Here is a 25,771-nt window from a genome sequence, read left to right on the forward strand (position 1 = left end):
TGTTCCTAAAGCTCTCGGGTGTGTGTTTGTTTCTTCTTATAAATTTCAATATGTACAAGTTTTAAATTATGACATTTGGGAAGTTACAAGTGATGCAGCCAAGATTCTTTTCTGCAATTGATTCATGGAATAATCAAAATGAATGAAATCTTAAGATACTCTAATCTCATTTTCTAAAGTCATATTCAAGTGCTGTGTCAACCTGTGTTAAAGGAGATAAAACAAGCATTTTCACTGGGCAGTGTTTCAGGGTCTGGCACTGGTCTGCTGACTGAGCTTTGCAAAGCTGAAAAATTGTTTCTTGCAAAGTATTTCATGAAGTGGCAAACTAGTTTGAGACTTCTAAGTGCCATAATTGAAGTGTAGAATGGACTTACTGTTATTAGCTACAGTGATACTTTTGTCACTAGATATTCTCTGCTAATATTATTCCTACAATATCCTTTTGTTCTTATTTATTTCTCAGAGAATTGCACAGGGCAATTTTCTGGTGCCTCTGCACTCTGTTGATTCTGCTGTTTGTAGGGGTGTCAGGTACCAGCAGGGGCCGCAGTTGGTCTCCTTCCGTTGCTCAGTTATTTCCCAGTATAGGTAGGAAAGCTATAAAATAGAAAGAAAATCTGGAGATTTTAAATTCTCAATACTTAGCAATTTGTAAATGAAGTGAAAACACAGCATCAACAGAAGCATGCACACTATCATTAGTTTCCCAGGTCAGAGAAGGCTTTGGTGAAAGGAAGGGTGGGAAGCATGTCAAACCCATCTATAAAGCCAGTAGAACACCTAGTAAATAATCTAATCATAATTGTAATTAAAATTCAGCTGACTATAAATTTATAGAATTAGTCAATACCTTTGTAATAGCTGATCCTGGGTATGTTGAATAAGAATGCTTTTTTCAAGTTTGTTATTATTGGTTGTAGATCCTCTACAGGAGGAATTCAGTGCTATGACAAAGTCTCTCTATTGCAATTAGCAGAAGAATTATTAAATGCTGAGGCTTATAGCTTGGTTGCATAGCAACTGATTCTAACACATCAGGCAGGAAGAATGGAATGCAGTAGTGCAGTGAGAAAAGCTGGGAGGTCTCCAGTGACTGGATTTTTGTCTTTCCTACTTCTGAAGACAAAGCCTGAAATGAATTTTTTAAAATTATATTCTTTTCCTGCTTTCTTGCCAACCTATTAGTATAGTACTAAACTTTTATTACTTCTTTTGATATGCAGGCTAGAAAGGTATGTTATGAGAAGCTGTAATTTAAAATTTCTGCCATTTAAAATAATTTTCCTGAATTGTGTCCTATGCATTTGTAAGGTATAGGTTAACTTAGCAGCAGATACCTCTCAAAAAATACTAATACCACTCAAGAGAAATCCTAATCCACAGAGCTTTGCTGTTTCTGTTAGGCATAATTTAAGAACTTGCCCTGCTTTGCAGATTGTTTTGTCATAACCAAGTTTATAAAGAGTTAGGTTGGTCAGAAGTTTTCTATTTATGCATCTACTCTACTATGTAATTTTCAGTTTTTAAAAAAGTTGTATTTATCTTATTGAACTTGAATCACAAACAACACTGTGTCAAGAGCTGCCATTGGAAGATTGTATTTTCAGCATTATTTTTCACCAGAACAAGCTGTCCCACCAGCACAAGTCTCCCCATTTTGTTTTTGCCGTAGGAAAAAAAGAAGTTCCAAAGCTTTCATTTTAAAAGGACACTACTTGTGTTCTTCTTTACAAGGTTCTTTTATTATAGTACTATTTTTAGGAAATAATTGGTAATTTAGTTTTTTCACTATCATTTTCTTCAGTTTTTAAAATTGGGCTTAACCACAAAGGTTAGGAAAGGTTGGAACATTGTACATAATTCCATATTTTTTCATATATTCTTGAGAAATCCCCAAGCTTTTCACAATCACTGAAGAACTTTACTGAATAATCAAACCTCCCTGTTATATTTTTATCCTGGTTGTGTAAGTGAATAAGGTGTATGTTTTTGTACTTTGTGTTTTCTCAATAGCTTCTGGCCTGTTCTGTAACCCAGTTGCCAGAGGTCACTGGCAGATACTAAATTCTTGTGTCTTCTTTGAAAGCACAGCTGTGGAGGGAGGGTGTTTGTATTTCATCAGGGAGAGGAAAGCTACAGTTCACTTTACAAGCTTGGTTTTCACCGGGACTCTTCCGTACAGTAGAAGGCCAACACAATTTGTTTCCTACTAAAATTTGCCTTGCGAATAGTGACATGACAGGATAATATTTACAAGATTTTTGAGCACTAAATTAAGCCTTAAAAGGCTGTGTTCATGTAGGCAGCTTAGGGAGCATCAAGCGCTTCATGTCTTTAAAGGTCAGTCTTCTGATTTAAGATGTAACTAGTCTGCTGGAAGTTTTATTTGTCTCTGAAAATATCTGTGTAAATTTTCACTCATGAAAATAAAATAAAAAAAAGATTCCTGCAAACTGCTCCCAGCCCACCCTGATATTCTATCTGCAGGATTGCAGAGGAGGCTGCATGACCTTGTGTACTCTGAGGGATGATTTCACTTACAGCTCATTCTTCACAACAGGTGATTGCAAATCATACTTCTCCAATCTTTGGCTAAACAGCAGAAGAGTTGTGAAACTTACGACTTTTGTGGAGGTTGCTGGAAACTGGCAGGTGTTTCTTAAAGCATTATATATTTCATGCTCTGAGTTTGACCTTATGAAAGCTTTCTAGAAGCTAGATTTTGCATGAAGTATGGAATTTAATTAAAAAATGTTTCAGAGCAAATATTCAGTTCATGACTAATTAGGCACCACAGGTTATTTTCAGCAGTAAAAAAAGATTTTCAATGTTTGAAAAAGTGAGGTTTAATATGAAAAAGTTAATTAGTACGTTCCTTGATTTTCATGTTATCTTTTTTTTTTTTGCTGATGAAGAAGGGTTTGGAATTATTGGTTTGTACATGGGAATTCTTTTTTCAAGAAGTTGTTGCAGAACTATCTATTAGGAAAAACTTCACAAGTTATCATCTTATCTGTGTCTTTATGGAGCTCTGATTATCACTTCACTTTTAGATATGTTGGTGTTGAATGCTGATCCTTAATAACAGTAGTTTACTGCCTTTCATTAATAATACTTTACAGAACATAAATGTCATCAAGCACAAAACAGCTCAGAAGTAGGACATAAAGTCTAACATCAAACACTTCTCTGAAGTAGGAATACTTGGCCACCCTCCCACTGTTTTATTAAAAAAAAAAAAAAAAAAAAAAAAAATAGAAGGGAGGAAGAAAGATTGAGGTTGTATAGTCCAGAAGTCAGAAAATGCCAAATTTATGGTTGCTGCTACAACCCTGACTTTTTTTTTCTAATTTATTCCCTTTTCTAACCCTCACAATGTATGAGACATAAGTCTGCTGGAAAAATTAGGTTATGATCATACACTCATCTTGGAGGCAAGTGTAACAGACAGACAAAAGCTCATGAACTGGGGATATTCTGGCAGGTTTGAAGGGAACCTGCTGCAGTGTATGATACTGGATTTCCTTTGCATTCAGCTGACTGCTCTGACATGCTGCTGAAATTTTTCAGGAAACATAAGTGAAAGTAAGAAATTACAATTTTTAAAAGTTTTAAATATTATACCTGAATTAAATAGGATGGTTTCCTTTTGGTTCTACTCAGTTCCTTGCTTCAAAAGATCGTGAAATTAAGGTTTCTGATGTTTTTATTCTTGGTAAATTTTTACTCAATTATACTAATACTGTTTTACTCTTTGTGTTTACTATGGATAGAGAGGTTGAAGAAGCATTGTTGATAAACTGTGTAGTTCTCGTGTTTGTTTTGAGTAATTTATAGAAAATATGACTCCTTAACACTCATCACTTCAAGAAGAGCCAGCATAGCTATAGCCATGGAGTAGTCTTGCTGCTCAGGTAGGCATGGCCTGGACCAGCCTTCTTGGAATTCTGGTCTCTTACCGCAGACTGGTGGTTTGTGTTGATGCTTTCATCCACACCCACAGTGGTATCTGTAATTGAGCTAAATTAGCAAGAAATATGGAGTATGAAATGTGTTTGCATTTGTGGTCTTAAATTAAGCATTGATTTTTGACCTATATGTGATAATGAAATTTGGAGTTTCTGCTTTGTTGTGCGTCTATAGTATTGTCACTTCCATGGCTCTCAGAAAAATGAGGCAAATGGAAATAAATAAGCAATTTAAAGTCTTCTATTTCAAGAGGCTTTTTTTCTTCTTCTTTTGTGCTAACCATGGTCTTTAGCAGAATCTTGCTTTTGTGCTTCTGCTTGTGTATGTGTGTGGGAGAGGGGAGTGAGAAAAGATGGGATTTCAGGTCTCTACTCATGCAGAAGATTCTGGATGGAATAAGGAAAAGGAGATTAAGTTATTATGCAAGTTAAGGTTACAATTTGAATAGGCTAGTAAAATTGAAATAGTGAAGACAATTTATAATAGCTTAGCTGTATAACTGTTAATAAATCAGTACACATTAAGACACTGGGTACACACACAGGCAATTACTGCAGAGTGGGCACCCCAGTGCAAGTGCAGAGCCAGGGCTACAGTAACGTGTCTGAGCAGCAACAGCTTTAATTTATTCAGAGTTAGAGACATAATAGCAACTACTTGTAGATCATGCACTATCGTATTTTAATGGCACACTTAAAATATTTCAAATGCCATTGGCTTGATGCGTCCTTGAGGAGGATTCTGAATTCAACATTATAGTTCAAGATCTTTATTTTGTTATGGAAAGCTTACTGTTGATCCTTTTGCTTGTGTTGTTTATTTGTATGATGCACTAACATTTACTGGATTATTCTATTTTCCTCATCCATAGAGCAGTTGTTTATTTCACAGATAGGCTGATGGATTATCGTCCCTTGTGCTAGGATTTAATACTCAGAAATGTCACTATTTCAGTTTTTCTACAAGATTTGGATTTGTTTTATGGTTTTTTTCCTTTTCTTTTTTTTAAGGGTTACATGGAGAACCCATAAAAGAGGCCAAGTTACTGTAGAAGAGTAATTATTCTTTCTATGTTGAATTAATGAAGGGCAAACTCCCTCTAATGACCTACTGAAGTGTTTCTTGCTAATATCAGTTAGCTCTTAAGCTGTAATATGGGTATTATGGAATGGGCAGAAAAATGATCATTTACTTTCTTCATGGCCAAAGATGCAGGAATGTTTTGGAAAAAATCTGCCATGAAGAAATTTGGGTTGGCTGATTTCAAATGATACAAAAACTCTCCTGAACCCTGCAGTCCTGCAAGGGTGGGATTAATCTGCAGATTACCAAGGCCAGGCTGGAATTGTGATGTCTGCAGCACTGACTGATACATTTGGTTGACATAATAAAATCTTTTAAATTTTATCCACTACTGGAGTTTGTCAAACTCCATCTGGCCCATAGGACAATGTTAAGTTTCTGTTAAATGAGCGAAAAATTCTGTAACTGAAGAAAATATTAAGAAAGATATGGGTAAATCTGGGAACTGAATGTAAAGGGGGAAAAAAGTTGTCCAATGGCTTTGTTTGTTCGAAGAAATCAAGTAATACCAGCTCTAAAAACTGAAAACATACTGAAAACATACCAGTCAGTATTTTTTCAGTAAAAGCACACGAAATTTACTGACATCTGCATTGAATACTTGCAGAACAGAGTTGGCTGATTTATTTATATATAAACATTTCACTTAACTGTTGGGAGGGGTGGTTTAATATAATTGTGTCCCTGTAGCACTCATAAAGTTATTGGTTACAATACATGAAATTGTTAATGAAATTGAGCTGACACTTTTCTGTATGGTATTTGACTGTTCTGGTATCATGTTAAACCTAACCTGAAGGAAATCTTTAAAAATTCTAAAATTCTGTCAGTTGGGTTTTTTAAATTTTTATTCTTGATTTAATGGCAGAAAGTATTTTTAAGGTATTTGTAAAAAATAGGATTTTCTAGGAAATGACAAGGTTCAGAAATCCCATCATCTTTAGAGTTGAGCTTGGGAAACAATGCCATGAAGAAGCAATGACATTATCTCTACTCCCATCTCCCTGTAGCAGTTACATTTCCTGTGTCAGGATTTATAGCCAGGGGAAGAAGCAATTTGGAGAAGCTGAACAAGTGACAGTGTGTCTCATTAATATGCATGTAGTGAAAAGGTGCATTCTGCCCTGCATCTGTGGTGAAAACAAAACAGCTGCAACCACAGGCACACTTATAAACATTTGTATTAAAGCCAGATGCAGACTAATTTGATTTGATCAATACTTCTGATGTGGTGTAAAATAACACCGCTTTTGAAAGACTGCTCAAATTAGTGATGAGATTAACAGCATTTTTATGTGCTCTGCTGAATAGCAAATGGTGTTGGCATCATCTTAAGTGTGCTGCCTGTGTACATGACTTCTAGATCTGAAATGAGTGAAAATGCACACAGAAATGAATCCTTTTTGTTCTTTCTTCTTAGATGAACTTCGTCAAGCTATCGTGGCCATGATGAATAGAAAGGATGAGCTGGAAGAGCAGAATAGGTAGTTTGCTTTTTTTAGTCAAGAGGGACAGTAATTTAAAAAAATACCTGTTCTCTAATACAAGCTGTCCTTTCTGTAAAGCTATAAATAATATTTATGTAACCTTTTTGATGTATATATTATTTTTCTGTGAAAGGTTAATGTAATAATTCAGTATTTAAATGTTGATACTGAAGAATAGTGTTTTTAGGGCAACTTTTTGCTTTTAGTTTGAATCAGGTAACTCTTTGTATCTTGTGAGCTTTTGCAGTTGTATTTTTTTCAAAACCAAACCTTACGGCCAAAATTCTGAAACTCTCTTAAGATAGCTTTCCAAATGAGCAAAAGTTTCTCCTAATGCAAATATTCAGAAAGTTTCTGGTTTTCCCCTTCTGGTGAAGCAGTGATGTAGGACGGCTGACAATGTAATGCTGAAAGTGGCTTTCATTTCTGACTATCTTAATGTTCACTTGGGGAAAAATGATGATGTACACGTAGAAATGATCAGCTGCTTATATAAAATGCCATCAAACCTACTTTGTATTTATTTAGTTTATTGAAACACATAGATGAATGAAAATACAAATGTATTCAATGCTTTAGTAGGACTATTTTGGTAATTTGTATTTTCCTGTAGATATTTTGGGGTTTTTTTATGCTGAGCCTACCAACTGATCCTATTTTCCTGCCTCCTATTCTTCCCACTCCCATAATTGTAAGTTACGGCCTCATTCAGCTTTGTGGGGTTTTTTGGCAGAAGGACCAGGATGCTATGGGTTTTACCATTATGCATCATGCTGACCTTTTCTATCTCATCAAGAGTTTTTACACAGAGGTCTGTGGCAGTGCTCTTGGCAGAGAAAAGAGCCCTGCCTGTCTTGCTATAGATATATTGCTTATGGATTATTCCCAAGATGTATGGACTTGCACTGAAGTACTGAAAACAGCTTATGAGCTTTTTTTAAAAAGCAAATTCTTTCTGCGTGATAGTACAGTAGGTCCCATAATAGGCTGTGCTATGGGCTTGTTGACAAGATAGTAATACAAATTAATAGTAAGCATTTGCAACTGCTTTTTCCTTGTAGCTTTTCATATCTTTGTATAATCAAATCAGGTGAATTTATTACATTGAATAATGAAATTTTAGGATGACATTAATGGTATCATTCAGGCAACCTCCTCTGTGATTCCTAGAGTATACTCTAATTGCCAGGTAGCGTATGCAGTGTTCTAGGAGAGATTCTTGCCTTCTTGCAGGTCCCTGCGAAATCTGCTGGATGCAGAGATGGAGCATTCTGCAGCACTGAGGCAGGAGATGGAGAACTGCAGAAGGAAAGTGGCAGAACAGGAGGAGCGACATGCCACAAAAGTCCAAGCCTTGGCACGGTAAGAAGTGCTGAAAATGTCTCAAAAAGTAACTGCAAGGGAACAAGGGAATAACAGAGTCTGTATACAAGAGAAGTCATTTTCAAAAAGCTAAGTTTGCAGAAGAACATAAGTGATTTAGGACTAAAAATCCTATTGTAAGCAATAGCTGTTGCTAAACATTATCAGCAAGCAAGTACCAAGTTCTGAAGTGGTGCAGCTGTTTTTCCCATAGCTCTAGGAAGATCAGCTGGAACAGGTTTCTCAGGACCATTTCCACTCAGGTTTTGGGGAGTGTTGTTGGCAGTGACTTGTTGGCAATGCTGTTCCTAGTGGGGTCCAGGCTGCTCATGGCTTTCTTTGCCATGGAGGGGGTGTTGCATGCTCGTGCTCAGCTGCTTGTCCCCCAGGGCTCCCAGATCCTCCTCCACAGAGCTGTTTTACAGCCCTCTAGCATTGTCTGGGTGTCCAGGCTACTTCTCCCCAAATGCAGGACTCTGCATTTACGCTTGTTGAACTTCACAGACATTTTCTGAGTCCAGTTCTCCAGCCTGTCTCAGTCCCCCTGGATGGCAGCACAACCACGCAGTGTCTCTCTGCTCCTCAGTTTGTGTTGTCTATGACCTTGCTGAGGGTGTGCTCTGGCCCAGCATCCAGGTCAGTAATGAAGGTGTTAAACAGCATTGACCCCAATATTGAGTTGCCTCCAGCCTGACTTTGTGCTACAGTGAAATTGAAAGAATTTTAACGCTCCCCTTGTCTAAACGTGATTCAGCTTAAGAAAGACTTTTGAAGGTAAATGCTGCTGTAACAGTGTGACTTTCTTCTCAAAATTCAAAACAAGCTCTGGAGTAACCATGATGTGTAAGATCTTTACTATACGTGTATAGTAAACAACAAACAATCCAAGAGTTAAATAATCTGCTTTACCCAGAGAGAGGTGTTTGTTTTCTGCATGCACAGGCAGAGTGTTTAGTGTCAGTCACAAAGTACCACAGCTGAGATTCCTATAAGCTTTTTATTACCTATTTGAAATTGTAAATATAAAGCTTTCTTAAAAAAAAGGTATTTAGGATGCTACTAATTCTGCTTTTGATGACACATCAAACCAAACTACTTGCTTTGAGGGAGGGAGAGATATGAATAAGTGGGTTTGACATTCATGTGCTGTAAGGCAATAGAGACAATGCAAATACTTCAGCATTTAATATTCATGTTTCAGGTTATAGGAGTTGTATATTCATATTTCTTTGACTCACTTCCCCCACAATTTTAGAATTTGCAGTGACATATGGGTGAATCAGATATTTGTCATGCACATAGCTCTTTAAAGAATAGATAAGAAGCTTGTATAACAAGACCTGAAGAGATGCTCACTTAGACTAACGAGGTATTTTTGAACAAGTCTGTGTAATTTCTCTTATTGCTATATGGGTGTGTTGTGTTGATTGCTCTTCTGAAAGTCAGTTTGCATTGTCATGTGATAAAAACAGTGTTGGGAGCTGTTTGGGCATGATAAATTCATGTGTCACGGGTTGCTTTGGACTTGGGAGGCATTTCTTTAATGATTCATTGGAACTCATATTCTGACATCCTAACATAAGAAACTTTGTATGTAGTTTTTTTGGAATATAGGTTTTTCTTCTAAATTTTTTATTGGTTTACTTTGTATGCTGTAGGTGATGCTGCTGCAATAATGAGAATAGTAAATTTTTAAAATAAATAATATTTTAAATATTATGCTCAAGAAGTTGAGCAAGCTGAATGATCTAAAGAATTTGAAGCAACAAAAAGTTTGGAATTTCTTTGTGAGTGCTGCATAATGCACTAGGTGAGTACGAGGAAACTAAGTTTCAGATATTTTGAAGTAGTGAAATCTTACTGCTTCCCTTGAAAACAATTGATCACATGACCAGAATAGAAAATTTTCCTCAGTTGTAATGTTCTGAATATTTTAAGGCAAGGGAAATCATTCAGTAACAATCTGACTGTTGTGATTTGATGAATGAATGTTTTTCAGATTATGAGAGCTGATAATTTATGTGTGTCCCCAAAGCTCTTTTGAAGAATTTGACATAAATAGCTTCCTGAAGGCTTTGAGAACACAAATTTCAGTGACACATCAGTCAGTGCTGAAATGATGGCTTCTGGAAATCTTCAGTTACTCAGCTGGTCTCCTGGACTCTCCCAAGAGTCTGTGGCCTCCCAGACAAAATGATAGTTTACTGAGAGACATTTTCCCAAGTTTCCCAATTTCTCTTTGAAAAATGGAAGAAGTCTTAGGTCAGTTTAATTTCGAGTAGTGGTAATCTCATTGTTCCATGGGAAATATTTGAATAGTTCTTTCATAACAGTTGTTATATTGTTCCAAAAAGGAGCAGGCTCAGGCTCAGCCTATTTGCCAGTCTTCTGATAGGATACACTCAACAGTCTCTCTAATATAATGTTGTCAATTGGTCTTTTTTTTGTTTTGTTTTGTTTTGATTTTGGTTTTTTTTGTTCTCATCAATGAACCTTTCTGAAATTGCATGGACGTATTGTGCCAGTGGCTTCTTGGCAATACTAAAGTTTTTTAATTGAGATTCTTTTTTTCTGTGTGGAATACTATTACATCCCTTTGGAGGGCAAAGAAATTTATTGAAGTTGACTGTGAAATTGAATAATCTCAGATTGCATATTCTCAGACTATGTTCAGCAATGTTGGAGGAAAGCATATTACAAAGGGCAGGCTTTGCAGCAAGAAAAGCAGATAGAGAATATGAAAATGCACTCTGTGGGGAAATTGGGGATGAGAATTTGGCTCTACTTCATCTTACACTTCTACATACGCCCTGTTTGCTGTAGATTCTGTAACCTAATCTGCCTCCTCTGTCTACTGTCTGTATTACTTACATCACATTGTGTTTTGATTTGGCATTTTCTGTTATTCTGTTTTACAACACTTCTTTCACAGCCATAGCCCTTCAGTGATGGGTGAAATGATGTGTGGTGCCTCTTGAAATGATTCCATCACTTCCCTTAAGCAGCTTCTTAGAGAGAAGAAAAAATACGTCTTGTTCCTGCTTGTGAAAACTAATTTGAATATTCCTATATTAAATGACTTTTTCTTCCTGCTTAGTTAGTTGGTGACATGTCACAAGTCATCAGTAGTTTCTATACACGAAAAAAATACTGGAAGTCAGGACATTTAGTGAGGGACAAAGGAGCTTCCTAGAGAGAGCAGGGGGAAGATTATTTGGTAGCAGGGCATCAGCGAGGGCAGGAAGAAGAGAAGTAGCAGTAGCATGGAGAGGAGGAAGAGAAAGAACTCCTAAACAAGGTGATAACCTCCCAGCCTCCATCTCTGAGTGAGCCCCCAGACAGGGAAAAGGTTTCAGTGATGGCCCTGCTTCAGCTGCAAGCCCCAGCCCATGACAAGCAGTTAAGTTTATCACATTATTCCTCATTGCAGCTTTTTCTGGAGATTGGTTTTATTGTATAATCTCATTATGTTGTATGCAGTTCAACTTCTACTTCAATGAGTAATAACAGTTCTCATTTTCTTTATTTAATTTAGGGTGTATTTGATGACGATTAACTGTGATCTTGCATCTCCTAATAGTAGAATCATTCAGGTTGGAAGACATCTCTGGAAATCCTCTAGCTCAACCTCTGCTTTATATTCTACATATTGTTGCAGGACATTGTTTATTTTAATTCATTCTTAATGCCTACAGGTTTTTTTATTGTTTGGATATTTGTTACCTTTATAGTATTTCCTAAAAACCTAAGCTTTTTTATCAAAACATAGACATCTGTTGGATTCTTGTAGCTTGTTGATTTGTTTTGTTTTATTTTGTTTTATTTCATTTTTCCCAGTGTTGAATTTAGGAATAAGACACTTTTCTGACATCAGCTTCACAGAAGGCACTTGCTAGAATCTGATATATGTGCCAGAAACTTAATTACATTATTCTTCAGGCCACTATACTTGAGATGCATGAGAAATTACTCTTTTTCAAATTCTTTTCTTACCATGCTCATTTTGCAGAAGCCCTAGAGAATTTTTTCAAGAAGCAGATATGTGGTGGAGTTTTGTTTGGGTTTGTTTCTTTCTTTTTTTTCTATTAAGATATAAGAAAATAAATCCTATAACGCCTCTTAATCTGGAACAAAAACTGTATGCTCTATGTTCATTCACTGGACACAAAAAAAGGCAAGTATATGTTTCCTAAATGCAAGCTTGTTTTATGCTGCTAAAAGAAATTACCATTTTGACAGAAGTTTTGATTTTCTTTTAGACAAGGTTTCCTTAAATGCTAATTTTTAAATAATGAAATAGAGAGGAAGTGTCATTATTTTTGATTCAAAATTAGGCAGGGAATTGAAGGTATTTGACAAGTTACATTTATTATATAATTGATCATTCCTACATATAAGCTATAAAGCTTAATCAACAACGTTCACTAGACCTGCGCTAGTTGAACAAAAGGAGTAACTTGTAGGAATACTTGATTGTCATCCTCTGTCATTGTCATTTTCCCCTATATCAGCTCATATTACCATCTATCTTTCAGCTTATTAAATGGAAGAAGTGATCAGGCAGGGAAGTTTGTTACAACAAATTTGGAGAAGGGTGTGCTTTTAGTGGTGCTGTTCTTCCTTTGTTTTCCTGGCTATTTCAGCCTGATTTTTTTTTTTCTCCCTCTCTATCCCCTGCAACTTGTACTTAGTCTTGTTGCTTATTCTACAGCACAAAATGTGGAACTCTTTGGAGCACTTTAAAGATGCTGAAAACGTGTTGATGTCTGGGCTCATAACAGGTGAACAGTTCTGCATCAGGTTAGGTGGTGTAGTTTGGATACATTGCAGAAGTACAGCTGAGGCCTGCACATAGAAACATTTAACATCCTTCAATGTGCAGATCTGACCTTTAACTCCTGTACAGGAATTTCTCCTCCTGTGAAATGCTTGTTAGGAATATATCTCATAAAATGCCTCTTGAAGATATTAAAGCCTTTTTAATGAGTGCTTACTAATTCAGATTAAAAGAACTATATAAATTCATATACATCAGGATGGGCCCTCTTTGGAATCCAGCTAAATAGTAGTAATGAGAAAGAGATGTCAAAGAATGAGAAATAATAACCTGATAAAGAGGAATATTAGAAAATTGTGACTGGGCCATAGTATCCTGCTTTGAATTTCAGTCTTTTATCAAAATCCTTAAGTAAATTAAAGTCTTTCTCAACTTCATCTGTACTGTATCAATTTTAAGGCACAGTCGTAAAAAATGGATTTTTTCAATGGCTCTCACAGTACAGACAGAAGGTACTGAATCTATTCTCATATGTAGAAATGGGGTGATAGATGGTTATTTCATGAGAATCCTTAATACTCAACATATTGTAACTGTACACAGTTACTTTCATGCAGACATTTTTACAGTTCTGGTAAGAAACCTTTTTGTTTAGTTGTCACAGAATTTTTTTTCATGAATGAATTATTTAGGTTTGTTTTAATGTAGTATATAGGATTAAAATGTGTTTTTAATGGTTTTTTTTCCCTTAACCTGAGTATCAACATCTATCTCTGGTGGAAAAACTGATTTGTTCTTTGTAGTCTCAGAAATGAAAAATATCATCAAATGCATAAAATCATCAAGGACTTAAAATTCGATTGTTGAGCAATCAATAGTTTCTCAAATATTTAGCAACCTCCTACTAAAATGCAGAATAGAACTGAGGTTACAAAGTTCAGCCAGCTGACTTGAAATCCATAGGAATGGGAATATAGTGCCAGTCAGGGCTTCTTATAGGAGCAGTATAGCACTGCTCACATCAGCAGTTTGTGTGTGTATATATAACATATGTAGATTTTATGTGTGTGTGTATATATAGTATGATAAGGACCATCAAACATACTTGCATGTTTTTTTTAATACTTCTAATTCTTAAATAAATTCCCATAAATAAAATGCCATTTTTTTTGTGTATCACCTGTTTACAGCTCTCTGTGCTGTGTTACACGTCCAGGTCCCATCGTGCCTGGAGCACGGCCTTGGCTGGCCCAAATTCCCTCCTCTCTCTAAATACTTGTGGGGTTCCATGCATGTTGTGCTGCATTTGTGGCACCTGCATATTTCTACCTTGATATTTTCTTAAAGAAGAATAAAAGTTGTTTGAATTCACAGTCTGGAGACATGTTTTAGTTATGTTTCTTCAGTATAAACATTTCTGTCGTACTCGCTTAACTGAATGGGCTTAGACAGATAATTGAATTTTCAGGTATGTGATTTGTCAGCTTCGTTTAAAATCCAGTTTGAGCCTTTTCTATTTCCCGCCCCCCCCAAATATAGGCTAAAGTGCTTAATTTTGTTAAGTGGAGCCATGGTAGTGCCTGGTTTGAATACTTGTACACTCCAAAGAGAAATGAGATGGGCACAGGCACTGAAATATGACAGCCGAAGGGATTACCTAAATTTCTTGTCTTATGGTTTTCATTTAGGAATGGTTTGTGGAAAACTTTTGCCTTGAATGTTGTTGCTGAAGTGCTGGCATTTTCTTACAATGATGAAGCCTGTTTCTAGAGCTGAATTATTACTTGCTTGAAATTAGATAGTTGCAAACTACTAAAATAATGATCTCATTTTACATTGGCCTTTCTGAATTTCCTTATGTAGTATCCTATCCTTATGTTTTAGTTGATTGTTGATTTAGATGTTTGTTTGCCATCAATATAGCATATTATAGAAAATTTAAATTAAACAATTAATGGAAAGTTTTTGATTATGAGATAATCTGTTTCACTGCTGTGTTTATGTGGTCCTGGAAAACTAATTTTCCTGGTACTCTGCTGTTGATTTAATATTTAATGTGTAAGTTTTTTTTTTTTCCTTGCATCGTGGTGACACAACTTAGGTAAAGCTCACTATAACAGTCTGTTTGTTTCCATTGAAAAGAACTTTTCATCTATTTTGAGAAAACAATAATATTTATTTATTCTGGTTTTTTTATCAATAGAGAAAATGAGGTGCTAAAAGTGCAACTTAAGAAGTACGTAGGAGCTGTCCAGATGCTCAGAAGAGAAGGTCAAACAGTGGAAGGTAAGGATAAAATTAAGCAGGGGAAGAATCCATGCACAGGGTTTATTTTTCTGTATGCTGCCTTTGAGGGAGTAATATCTCTCAATAGTGAAAATAACATATTTGATATATTTTCCTTTTGAGAAAAATACTAATGTACATTTTTGTACTATTTTTACAGAGCGTTTTCTGGTAGATGAGGTGGTCTTACTTTATTCAATAAGAAATTTTCCAGAAAAAGCTGCCAGATGAAAATTTAGCTTAAATAAAAATCTGTGAATTCATGTGATATTGGAATATAAAAATAAATTTAGTATCTCTAGATTATACTGTTGTTTTGGAGATCAGTATTTGCAGACTGTTTGAAATAGACTCTGTACTGAGTAGTAATGAGCAGATTTTATATCTGAAAGAAAATGAGTGAAGTTATCAGCACTTTTACCTGTTTGTCTTCTGTGGTCTGTGCTAGAAGTATCCATGAGGGGATGAATTGATGTCTTGATGCTGAATCCTTTCCTGGTGGGACCTGCATTTCCACTGGTTACAGAAAGTGTTTAGAGAGCTGAGAGGGGTTTTCAGAAATTGGCACCATCTGTCTAATTTTTTTAATTGTGAATATTTTGGTCATAAAAATGGCTGTATGAATGAATACTACTGCTCTTAGGGTCTAGTCACTGTCCTTATCTGGAATTTCAAAGCTTCATTCATCCCTACAAGGGTATTTGTTAGTGAGAACACATGTTTTTACTTCCGACTTTGCTGGAGTGTAGTGATTCATATTAAGAATTATTCACGAAAACCATGGCTTAAGCTTCCTATAATAGCAGAAATTATCCTTCATTAGGTAGTGACAGTTTCCATGATGAGTATAATTATAGGAAAAGAAAAAAAAATATTCCTAGGCTAGCTATATTCCACCATGTTAAAATTATGCAGATTAGTGAGTGATAAGAATAGAAACTGAGTAGGATGGTCAGATTTTATAGATGAAAAAGGGGGATGGAACAGTACCAACATTTCTAAAAATGAGCACATGTATGCTTTATGCTGGAAGGATATTTAATCAATGCACAGTAATTTTCTATAATATTTATCACTAGTGACCAGAATAAATTTCAGCTACATGCAATATTTGTAATAATTTTTTCTTACATTCTAACTTCACATGTTGTATTTTTATAAAACTAAATTTTTTCCCTCAGCTGCCATTTGAAAATTTAGGTGAAATTTTAGTAGTACTGGGGCCTCTAACTCAAAGTACATAAGCATGTAAATAATCCCTGAGAAGTAGCTGCTTAAAGAAGGAGTGAAACAAAAAGAGTTGTTTCTTTTACCAGATTTATATAAACTATTGCACCCCTGGTTTGTATACATAATGAGTGATTTTAATGATAATTAATCTTCTGAATGGCATGAAAACAAAAGTCTTAAATGCATTGTAGATTTTAGAACACAGATTTTCTGTGACTATTTTGAAAGAGAATAAATTGGGCTTCTGCTGTTATTTTTATCACTATAAATAATGAAGGCTCTATATGTTTGCTACAATAATCAGATCAAATGCTATTGAGTATGGCTTTTAAATAGTTTCCTAAAATAATAAATGAAACTCAGCTTGATACTTTGCTTTGTGGTGACTTAAAAAGGCCGAAAAACCCCACTCAGCAAATGTGATTATAAATAAATTACCCAAAAGTCAGAACTATCAGCTTTCAAAATGAGTGATCACTGCTGTAGCCTGAGCAGTTGGATATTGGTATTTAAATATTTAATAAATGAGCATCTTGATTTTTCAGCCATCAGCAGGAGTTGGCTCTGTACCATTTTTCAAACCTGCTTAGATAGAATATTTATATAAAAATGCTGATCTTAGTCTGGCTGAAGAACTTGAAGCAACATTTATAAGAAAAAGATCTTAAAATAGCTTTCAAATTCACTTAATAATAAACTTCTAAATTTTTCCTCAAAGCAAGAATCAGTTCCCAGGCTCAAGAATATTTAGTCAGATAAATTATGGTCTCTCCTATCTACCTTAGAGTTGCTGTGTATATAGTTCAGATTTTGAAGAATGGTGAAAGCATTTGTTCAACTTCTCTTTTATTAGTGCTTTACTTTATGTGTTAGCTTGTTTTCTTAGAAATTCATGAGCTATGAGGAAAAGTTGAATTAGATTTTGTGTAACTTGGAGGAGATTTACTTAGAATAGGCCTTAAAGTGATCTTCAAATACATAAATGATAGCTGGGAACAGGAATAGAGTAAACTGTAGTTTTCATTCACTACAGATAAAAGAAGTAATGGGCTGACATGGCAGGTGAAGGGAGTTTGATTAACTATCAGGAAAACCTTTGTGAGAAGAATATTTAACTTTAAATAGGTTGTGCAGGGAAGCATGATATCTCCCTTCTTGGAAGTTTCTAGGAATAAATTAGACAATTAACTCTCAGGAATGGAATAACTCCAGCTGATTCTGCTTGATGCAAAATCATGAAATACTGGATGAAGTATGGAATGTTCATTCTCAGCCCTATTTTCTGTAATTTCTATGATATGTAAGCAGTCTATGTAAGTAATACAAAATGATATTTTGGAAGCCCAGTAAAAAAAAGGCTTAAAAGAGAAGCATAAGCTTAATTTTAAAAGACTTTGGGCAGGAATTGCAGGTACTACATACATATATTAGACAGCTGTAGTCACAGAACAGCCAAATGCTTTTAGTTTACGTTTTTTTCTGCTAAGATTCCAGTCTAAATATTTCTTACAAAAAAAGGTCCCTGCAGAATCTGTATTTTAGTACTTGTAATATTGTTTAATATTATGGTCTGTTTCGATGTTTTAATAACTGTTTCTTATAGAGCTATTGTTTCTAAACAGGATGTCTTGGATGTTTATGGAATTTAATATTTTAATTTGAGGTATCTCTTTGTTATAGTTCTGCCAAACATTTGGAGCACTGATGGTGAATTTACAATTCCAGAGCAAAAGCAAGTAGAAAACAATGAGGAACTGGCCAGCTCTTATGAAAGGAAATTGATTGAGGTAAAGTTTGTACTGCACAGATTTTATGGAATCATAATTGTAAAACAAGGTTTGAAGCTTAAATAGTTTCTTTGCTTAGTTGGTTTCCCTCCCCCCCATCCCCCTCCCGGAATGTAAAAGATAAATCCGAATTTTTTTTATTCAAAAATGAAAAGCCTCAGATATTTAAAAGTACTTTTCCTAACGGGGGTATACTTTTATATGCTGATATTAAAATGAAGGTTTTAATAAATAAGCAAGTTTCTTAAGGTTATAACTGATGGTGGTGAAGTGGAAAGAATCAGACACTAGGTTTGAGGCTTTGTGTAAATTACAGTGCATAATTACAGGTATGGCTGTGTTGGCAGTTGAGCTTTATTTAAAAGAAGGGCATAGTGAATTGTGTGGCTTTTTCTATGCTTTCGTGCTGGTTTCTGATTGCAAACCGTGTTTCATTTTTGTATCGGTTATTGAATACTGCAGTAAGGAAATGTGTGATAGAAGCTACTACTTCTGTTGATATGGCCACGTTAGAAAAAGTTCCTAAGGCAAGATTTACTTTTAAGATTAATGTAAAATTCATTAAAGGAGAAAAAAAGATAGATTAGGGTTTCATCCTAAATTTAAATACAAATTATTTTCAAGACAAAAGTAATGAAATTTAATATCTAACACCCATATCTCCTATTAAATATTAAAAGAACATTTTTATAGAAAGTAAAACAATTCTATATGTCTTTCCCTTGCCCAAAATACCCTGAAATTTGCTATCCACATTAACTGATTAACATGAGATGACTAAAAATGCAGGTCATGGATCAAAGTGCTTAATACAGTTCTTCTAAAACATTCATACTTGGTTATCCTTTTCTCATAGGGCCATGTAAAACTAATGCTCTCCCTGACACTTACCTTTAGTTGAGTTCTTCTGACTCCTTTCCTCTGTTCTGTACCTATCAAAAGATTATCTTAAATAAGAACACACCTAAAATCTCCCTCAGCTTTAAAAGTCTCCTTAGTTGTACCAGGTTTGTTCTGCATGCTCAGGAGTTTGTTGCTGATGCTTCTGAGTTTGTGGCAGAGTCAGGGGTGACACAGCTCTGGATGTCGCCACAGGAGAAGCCTTTTTGGCTTGGTCCTTTGCTGTGAAACATGAAGTGATATTTTCTTTGTCATTTCTCTGGAGACTGTTCTCAAAGGTGGTCGTGCTGGGCAGTGGAACTGCAGTGGTCTCAGGCCCTTAGGTTTTCTTTTGACAGCAGGTGTTTAGAGTTCTCTTAGCGTGGAGCCTCAAGTGTTAGCCTCACTTGACTTTTATTTGGGTTTGTGTTCTTTAAACTGTTTTCTTGTATAGGAAGGAACAAATTTAAATGATCCTCTGTCCAAGGGAAACTTAGCTTATTTATACTTTATTTTTTTGCTTCAAGCATATTGTTATGGAGAAAAACAACTGTGAAGATGATTGAAGTCCCAGTAGGGAAATTTATTGCTTAAGCTTCATTGTGGATTGAGTAAAGGAACAAATGACACAAAATGTAACTGAAAGGGTATAATTATGAGGAGACTTCTTCATTGTTTTAGCAGACTTTGATGCAGGAAAAATTAAAGGAACTTAATATTGTTATTCATCTCTCCTTTTGATTTGCTGTGATGGTAATGCATTTTTCTTTGGCAAGAAAAAATATTGAAGTAACTTAGTTGCTAATAAGTGATATCTGCCGGTTGTCCTTTTGATAATACATAACAAGTGATTTGCTGTTTTATTTGCTGTTAAATTTCCTTTTTATTATTTAACTTTGCTAGGGACACTTATAAATTTTTGCATTACTTGTAGTGTTTTGAGAGAGTTGTTGAACTTACATTTTAATCAAGTCTCCAAGTAGAAAGTTATTTCAAGGACATCCAAATTAGAGGGAGAGAAAATAGTCACATCAGTCTGGATTTGGTTCTTCTAAGAGACAGGCACTGAAAAATCAAACATGATTTCAAATATGTAAACTACTGAGCTTTGTATCAATTCATAAATTTTTATATTGCTTTTGATAACCAATCAACAGCAGTATTGCAGCTTTTCCCTGTGAATTTGCAACTAGTTATGTGCTGTATCTCTGTACCTGAAATGTAAGGAAATTCTGCCTTCCAGCCCACGCTCTGTGTAATTAACAGTGACCTGTTAATATTAACCTGATATTCTTAAATGTTACATCACCTAGTTTAAATTGGAATTAGTGGTTAAGCTAGTATGGAAAATAATTTTTCTGAAGTTAATAGTATTATATTACTGTTTGCTCTAGTATATCGTTGGTGGTGTTTAGCTTTTTTTTGCATATGTGTTACAGTGATGAATTACTGGATTTGAAGGACTCCCTCTAATATAAAAAGAAATTGGAAAAGAACGCTTGAAGTTCACCTCAAGAAAATTATTTTTATTTTTTACTTATAATCAATGATGTCAGATCCTGGCTTGTCAAATTGAAGCTGGTTTTTTTCTGTTTGCTTTGATTCTGTGAAGGATGCAGGTTTGTGTAGAACAAAGCACAAAATTAAAAGCAGGCACTAAATTAAACTGAATTCAACTGCTTTATTTTGGGGAACTTCCCTGAGGAAGAGGGAGAAGGCAGAGTAATTCAAGAGAAGGAAATAATGAAATTCACAGATAGTAATGAACTGCTTCCAGAAGGGAAATTATGAACTCTTAAGAGATTTGGCAGTAGTTCAAGTCCCTGTGCTGTTGAGGTGCCTGGATTGAAATTCATGTTGTTCAGCTGTGCTTTCGTGCTGTTACTCCGTTGCCTCTGCTGTTCTCTACCTTTGGATGGGGGGTATGAGGAGGAGGGAGGCATTCCAAGAGTTGCTGGAACTGAGGAACAGGTTCTTTCTGCTGGGTCAGCCCACTGGAAGGGGCCCAGCAGTGCCCTCTGCGTTCATCTGACTGCTGGAACTTTGCATTCTCGTCATTCCCCAGCCCTGGCACTCTCAGAACATCCTGTATCACCTGATGCTCTCTTGACTTAAAATGCAGAGCACAACCACAGCCACACTTGGTGCCCAAAGAGGCCACTGTTTACCTTTGAGAACAACCTGTGCCACAGCCTAACTCTGGCATTTAGACTCCTCTGACCTCTCACAGATTTGCCTGGAGTGATTGACCTCTAGCTCCAATCCTATTAAAATCCCAATTAAGAGTGAAGAATACACCACTTATGAGTTATTGACAAAGTCTAATGCAGTTTGTGCATTTTGCATTATTCCCAGTTCAAAATATTGTGATTAGTTTGTACCTGTTGAGTGCTGCATTCATCAAAGAATTAAACTGAGAACAGGAGTTAATGAGTGTTTTATTAGAATCAGTTGTCATATGATCTCAACTGACGGGAATAAAATTTGACATGAAGTTGTATTTTGTCCTGTTGAATTCGATATCAGAACTGCATTTCAAGGCATGAGTCAAAATTATAGCAAGGTCTGTTCTTAATGATTAGTTCATACTAATGTATTAGCAGTACTTGGAGAGTATGGTAAAAGAAATTGATATACATTTAAGAAATTACATAGTGTGATTTTTTTTTTTTTTTTTCCAATTCAGAACATAATTATCCCTTGGCTTTGCTTTCAGGTGGCTGAAATGCATGGGGAGCTGATTGAATTCAATGAGAGGCTGCATCGTGCTTTGATGGCCAAGGAAGCTCTGGTGTCCCAGATGAGACAAGAACTAATTGATCTGAGAGGGCCGGTGAGTATTTGTCTATTGCACTGTAGAATATCCCTCTGGAATAGGCTCAAACCTTACTCATGATGAAACATCTATTAGCTTGTAAGAAGTAACAGACCTGTGAAGAATTGGCTTTGCACAATTCCTTTCCTAACTATCGTAGATTAAGCTTTGCATTTTACATTTTCCTTTTAAAGCAAAGAAGATGTCCTTTGATGTTTGTTCTAGCTATAAAATAAGGTAAAAAGCTATTGCTGCTTCAGTTCTAAATGCTCTTGCAATCCAGTTTTCTAGCAACTGCTACTTCCTTTGATTCTACAGGCATTAGTCCATCATGGCATTTTTATGAACTTTTGTACTTATATAATGTTTTGTAAGAGCACAGCTAAAATAAAATGCTCATGTGTTCTTCCCTTAATGGAATTTGGTTGTAAAAGAGGTTCTATGTGCTTTGTATTTTCCTGTAAGTTGCTTATACACACAAAGTACTTTGTTTTAGCATCTTTTGCTTGTAAAGGCCTAATAATGATGTTCTTTCCTGGGTTTTCTATATCTTTCAAACCCTTTTACAAACCCCAACTTGTTTCTTTACAAAACTGTAGCAAATTCTAACATAAAGGACTCACAAAGGTGATACGTTCACAATCCATTTGCAGGATTTTGTTTTTCTCTTATTGTTCGTCAGTAATAGTTGTTATTGGCATTTATAAAATTGAATGTTGAATTGTAATTTCCTTATAATATTATGCTTTCTTAATTGAAAGCATAATAACCAGTGTGTGGAAATTATTTCTGTTTTGTAAATATAGGTCCCTGGAGATCTGAGTCAAACATCTGAAGATCAGAGTTTGTCAGATTTTGAAATGTAAGTTTCATAATTCACAATTTTTCTCTTCATACTGTCTTTATGAGAAAGGAGAATAAGCAAACAGATTCAATAATTTGCTTTTCCTATATTATTTCCAATAACTCCATTCTTAGCTGTGGTGTTCCATTGTTAAAAAGTATGGAGAGCTGCACAGACCATGCCCCAGTGTAGTTAAGAATGCTGAACTCAAGGAGTTTAGATTTAGGAAGATTCCCTTGGAGTGCTTTTTAAGTGTCCTAGATCTTGGTATTCTGCTGCACCAACAAGTTACTGGTTTTAGTGCTTTGGGTTTGATGGGTGCTGGTTGCTGTTCATCATGTGATGGACTTTCTCATTTTTACAGAATAGCTCCTAATCAATGCTTACAAAAAACCCCAATCCCCAAAACCCCCACAAACAACCCACCCCAGATCATTCTAGACTGTTGTGATTTGGAATTTTGCCTTTAGCAGTCAAACTAATGAATCTTGCTTTTGTGGATGGGGGGGGTGAAAATGTAGCTGATGCGTTTGAATCATAGAAATTTGGAGCTGGGTGACAAAGAGTGGATGGAAATGCCTTCTGCATAATTGTGCAGTGCTCTTCTGTTAGTTAATGAACTTTAGCTGAGGTTTGTGGCCGAAAATGTTGAATTTGTTGAAGTGAATAATTTTTGCTTCATGTGTATAATCAAATGTTGTCAAATGCATGCTGTGAAAATAAACCCAAAACCCAGAAAACCTGCAGAAGGAATTGTTTCAGCTGGGTTAATTTTAGGGACCATTTTTAGTCCCTGCACGTATAAAAAGTTCAGGCAGAACTCCAATTTTTCTGCTTTCAGATTTTCATTTGAAATGTTGCTTTGTTGATCACTTTGATCATTATCTAAATCATTGCATGTAGTTGCTTTGCAATTCTTATACATAAATATGATTCCCTATTTTAAGTTTTTCCCTCTCCTCCTCAGATCAAATCGTGCTCTTATTAATGTTTGGATTCCCTCAGTCTTTCTGCGTGGAAAAGCTGCCAATGCATTCCATGTTTATCAGGTAAGTGAGACAGCTTAACAGGGATTTTGTGTGAAAGTTTCTGACTGAAGTAGCACATTTTAATAATTTAAAGCTCTTCATGTAATTTCATTAGAGATCAGCTAATGAGCAGCAGCAGTAACTTCATATATATTCATCCATAGGATTGTGTTGATTATTCAAAGAGCATATTTTGAGGGTTGACTGTTAGTAGTTTAATACTTTAAAAGCATGCTAATAAGATGACTCCATTGGTCAGGGAGTGCAACAATTCAATATTAATGAGTAACGCCTTCTTCAATGTGCATGTACATGTTTTACTTCAGTTTTGGGGATAACAATGACCAGAAATGTTGCTTGACAGACAGATGTGGTTTACTGTAGTAGCTCACTTGAAAACATCTTGAATAATGAAACAGTTCTTCACTGTGTGTTATTGAACATGTTCACATTGTGTTCTGCCTTGGGCAGGTCTGAATTTAAGGGTTTGTGCTCCAGCCCAGCTTGTAGTTGAAGCGCTGAAATTTTATACAGTTCCTTGATTCCTGGATTCTTGGTTTCAGAGCAGTGACACCCTCCATGGATAGAATGGCAGGGTGGACTTCAGACACTCTCTAATGTGCTGTCCCAGGTTGTTTGTATTTCTTTATTTGTGGATTGTTAGCAGCTGCAAAATTTCTCCGCTTTTGTTTCAGCCACATGTACTTCTCAACAAGATTGCTGAAGCTTGTTAACATTCCTCTCACTCTGAGTGATGTTTTTTTTGTAGAATTTTGAATCATTTATGAAGTGTTGGCAGATAGTTGAAAAATACAGGAAAACACCCACCTTTCGGCCAGTAAAAGACAATGAAAAATAAGACTTGAGGTAATGGAAAGAAAAGCCACCAGGATGGGAACAGTTAGTAATTTGTTCAAAAGCACTGAATAATCAATCAAATTGAGATGCACAGGTGTGTGGAAATCTAACTTGTTGACAAGTGTAATTATTTCTGTCTTCCTGGCTTTCACATATTTCTCCACTCTGCTGTCACTGGCTACACATTCGCAAACCCAGACACAAGTCTGCCATCACAGAAATTCTTAAAAGCATCCATATCTCACCCCACCTGTTACTCTAATGATGTTGCAGATCCATGACCACTAGAAGAGCTCTGCTTTCTACTGCTTCTTTCCTAAGTTGCTCTGTGTTGTTTTTCGTCCTGCTTGAGCAGGGAGAGTGGACCAGATGGCCCACTGTGGTCCCTTCCTTACCCATTCTGTCAATTCTTTGGAGAATTTAATGTATTTTTAATTTTACTTGTAACTTGGTATCAAATTAGATTACTAAACAGTCCGATATTTGTCATGCAGTTTCACTGAACATCACTGTACAAGTGTCGTTGTGAAAGCCTGCAAAGTATGCAGAATTCACATATGCTATAGGTGTTCTGAACATTCAAAAGGAAAAATGTTGAGATAAGCCAAGCTTCCCAATTTGTAAGAGATTCAGAACTTTACCCAAAATCTGCTGATGTGAGTAGATGTTGCTTGTCTTTAATGGAAAACAAAGAACTTGTATTGAAGGCTAAGCCTCTTGAGAACAGGAAAAAAGGAAGCAAAATATTTCTGAAAGATTGGAAATTCTGAATCTACAAAAAGACAATCTTGAGAATTTTATTAGGTTTTTTATGTCTACAGTATAAAGTCATAATATTGGGCATTCATAGTGTGCAAAATTTTGTTTATTTGTGTATTTGAAAAATGTACAAGTTCTTCTGAATATGCTTCATTCATTATCTTTTCACACTTGCAATTCACAATTTTTTTTTAATGTGAAAAGTTAAATATAACTATGTATAACAGAGTGTACTCAGACTAGTTTGTCTTCAGTTACAGAACAGCACAGGATATCATAGAATTTTTCCAACTTTGTCTTTTAATAGTTAAGAGAAAAAGCAACCAAGAATTACCTGTAGAAGTGGCCTAAAACTTCTATAATTCTTGTTAAACTTTGATCATGGCACCTCTTGAGATCTTTCCTTATTAAAGAATTTGTGAATATCATTCCTGCCAGTTTTTGGTCTCAATAACAGGAGTGTCACTGGTTTTCTTCCACTGTGCATCTGAAAGAGAAGCATTTTCCCAAACAGACATATACAATACTGTGATGAAACATTTGAAGTGAGTGCCACATCTCTGATCAATTATATAGTCATGTGCTTGCTGAATATATATTTTAT

At 35.6% G+C, this 25,771-nt stretch overlaps 1 protein-coding gene across 4 annotated transcripts in view; it reads left to right on the forward strand.

The window, feature by feature from the left end:
- The window catches only part of SNX29 (sorting nexin 29), a 114,627-nt gene that overhangs the window by 19,206 nt on the left and 69,650 nt on the right, over window positions 1-25,771 (forward strand). For all 4 annotated transcript variants that reach the window (XM_042037347.1, XM_042037345.1, XM_042037346.1 and 1 more), the window contains exons 12-18: window positions 6,476-6,539; window positions 7,776-7,904; window positions 14,885-14,967; window positions 17,878-17,984; window positions 21,580-21,696; window positions 22,485-22,540; window positions 23,490-23,571. In XM_042037347.1, coding sequence (XP_041893281.1) covers window positions 6,476-6,539; window positions 7,776-7,904; window positions 14,885-14,967; window positions 17,878-17,984; window positions 21,580-21,696; window positions 22,485-22,540; window positions 23,490-23,571 — 638 coding nt within the window. The remainder of the gene's footprint in view (window positions 1-6,475; window positions 6,540-7,775; window positions 7,905-14,884; window positions 14,968-17,877; window positions 17,985-21,579; window positions 21,697-22,484; window positions 22,541-23,489; window positions 23,572-25,771) is intronic.

The sequence above is a fragment of the Corvus kubaryi genome, unplaced genomic scaffold, assembly GCF_017639235.1.
Source record: "Corvus kubaryi isolate FWS band 111438036 unplaced genomic scaffold, C.kubaryi_AGA036_p1.0 37387, whole genome shotgun sequence".
NCBI lineage: Eukaryota > Metazoa > Chordata > Aves > Passeriformes > Corvidae > Corvus > Corvus kubaryi.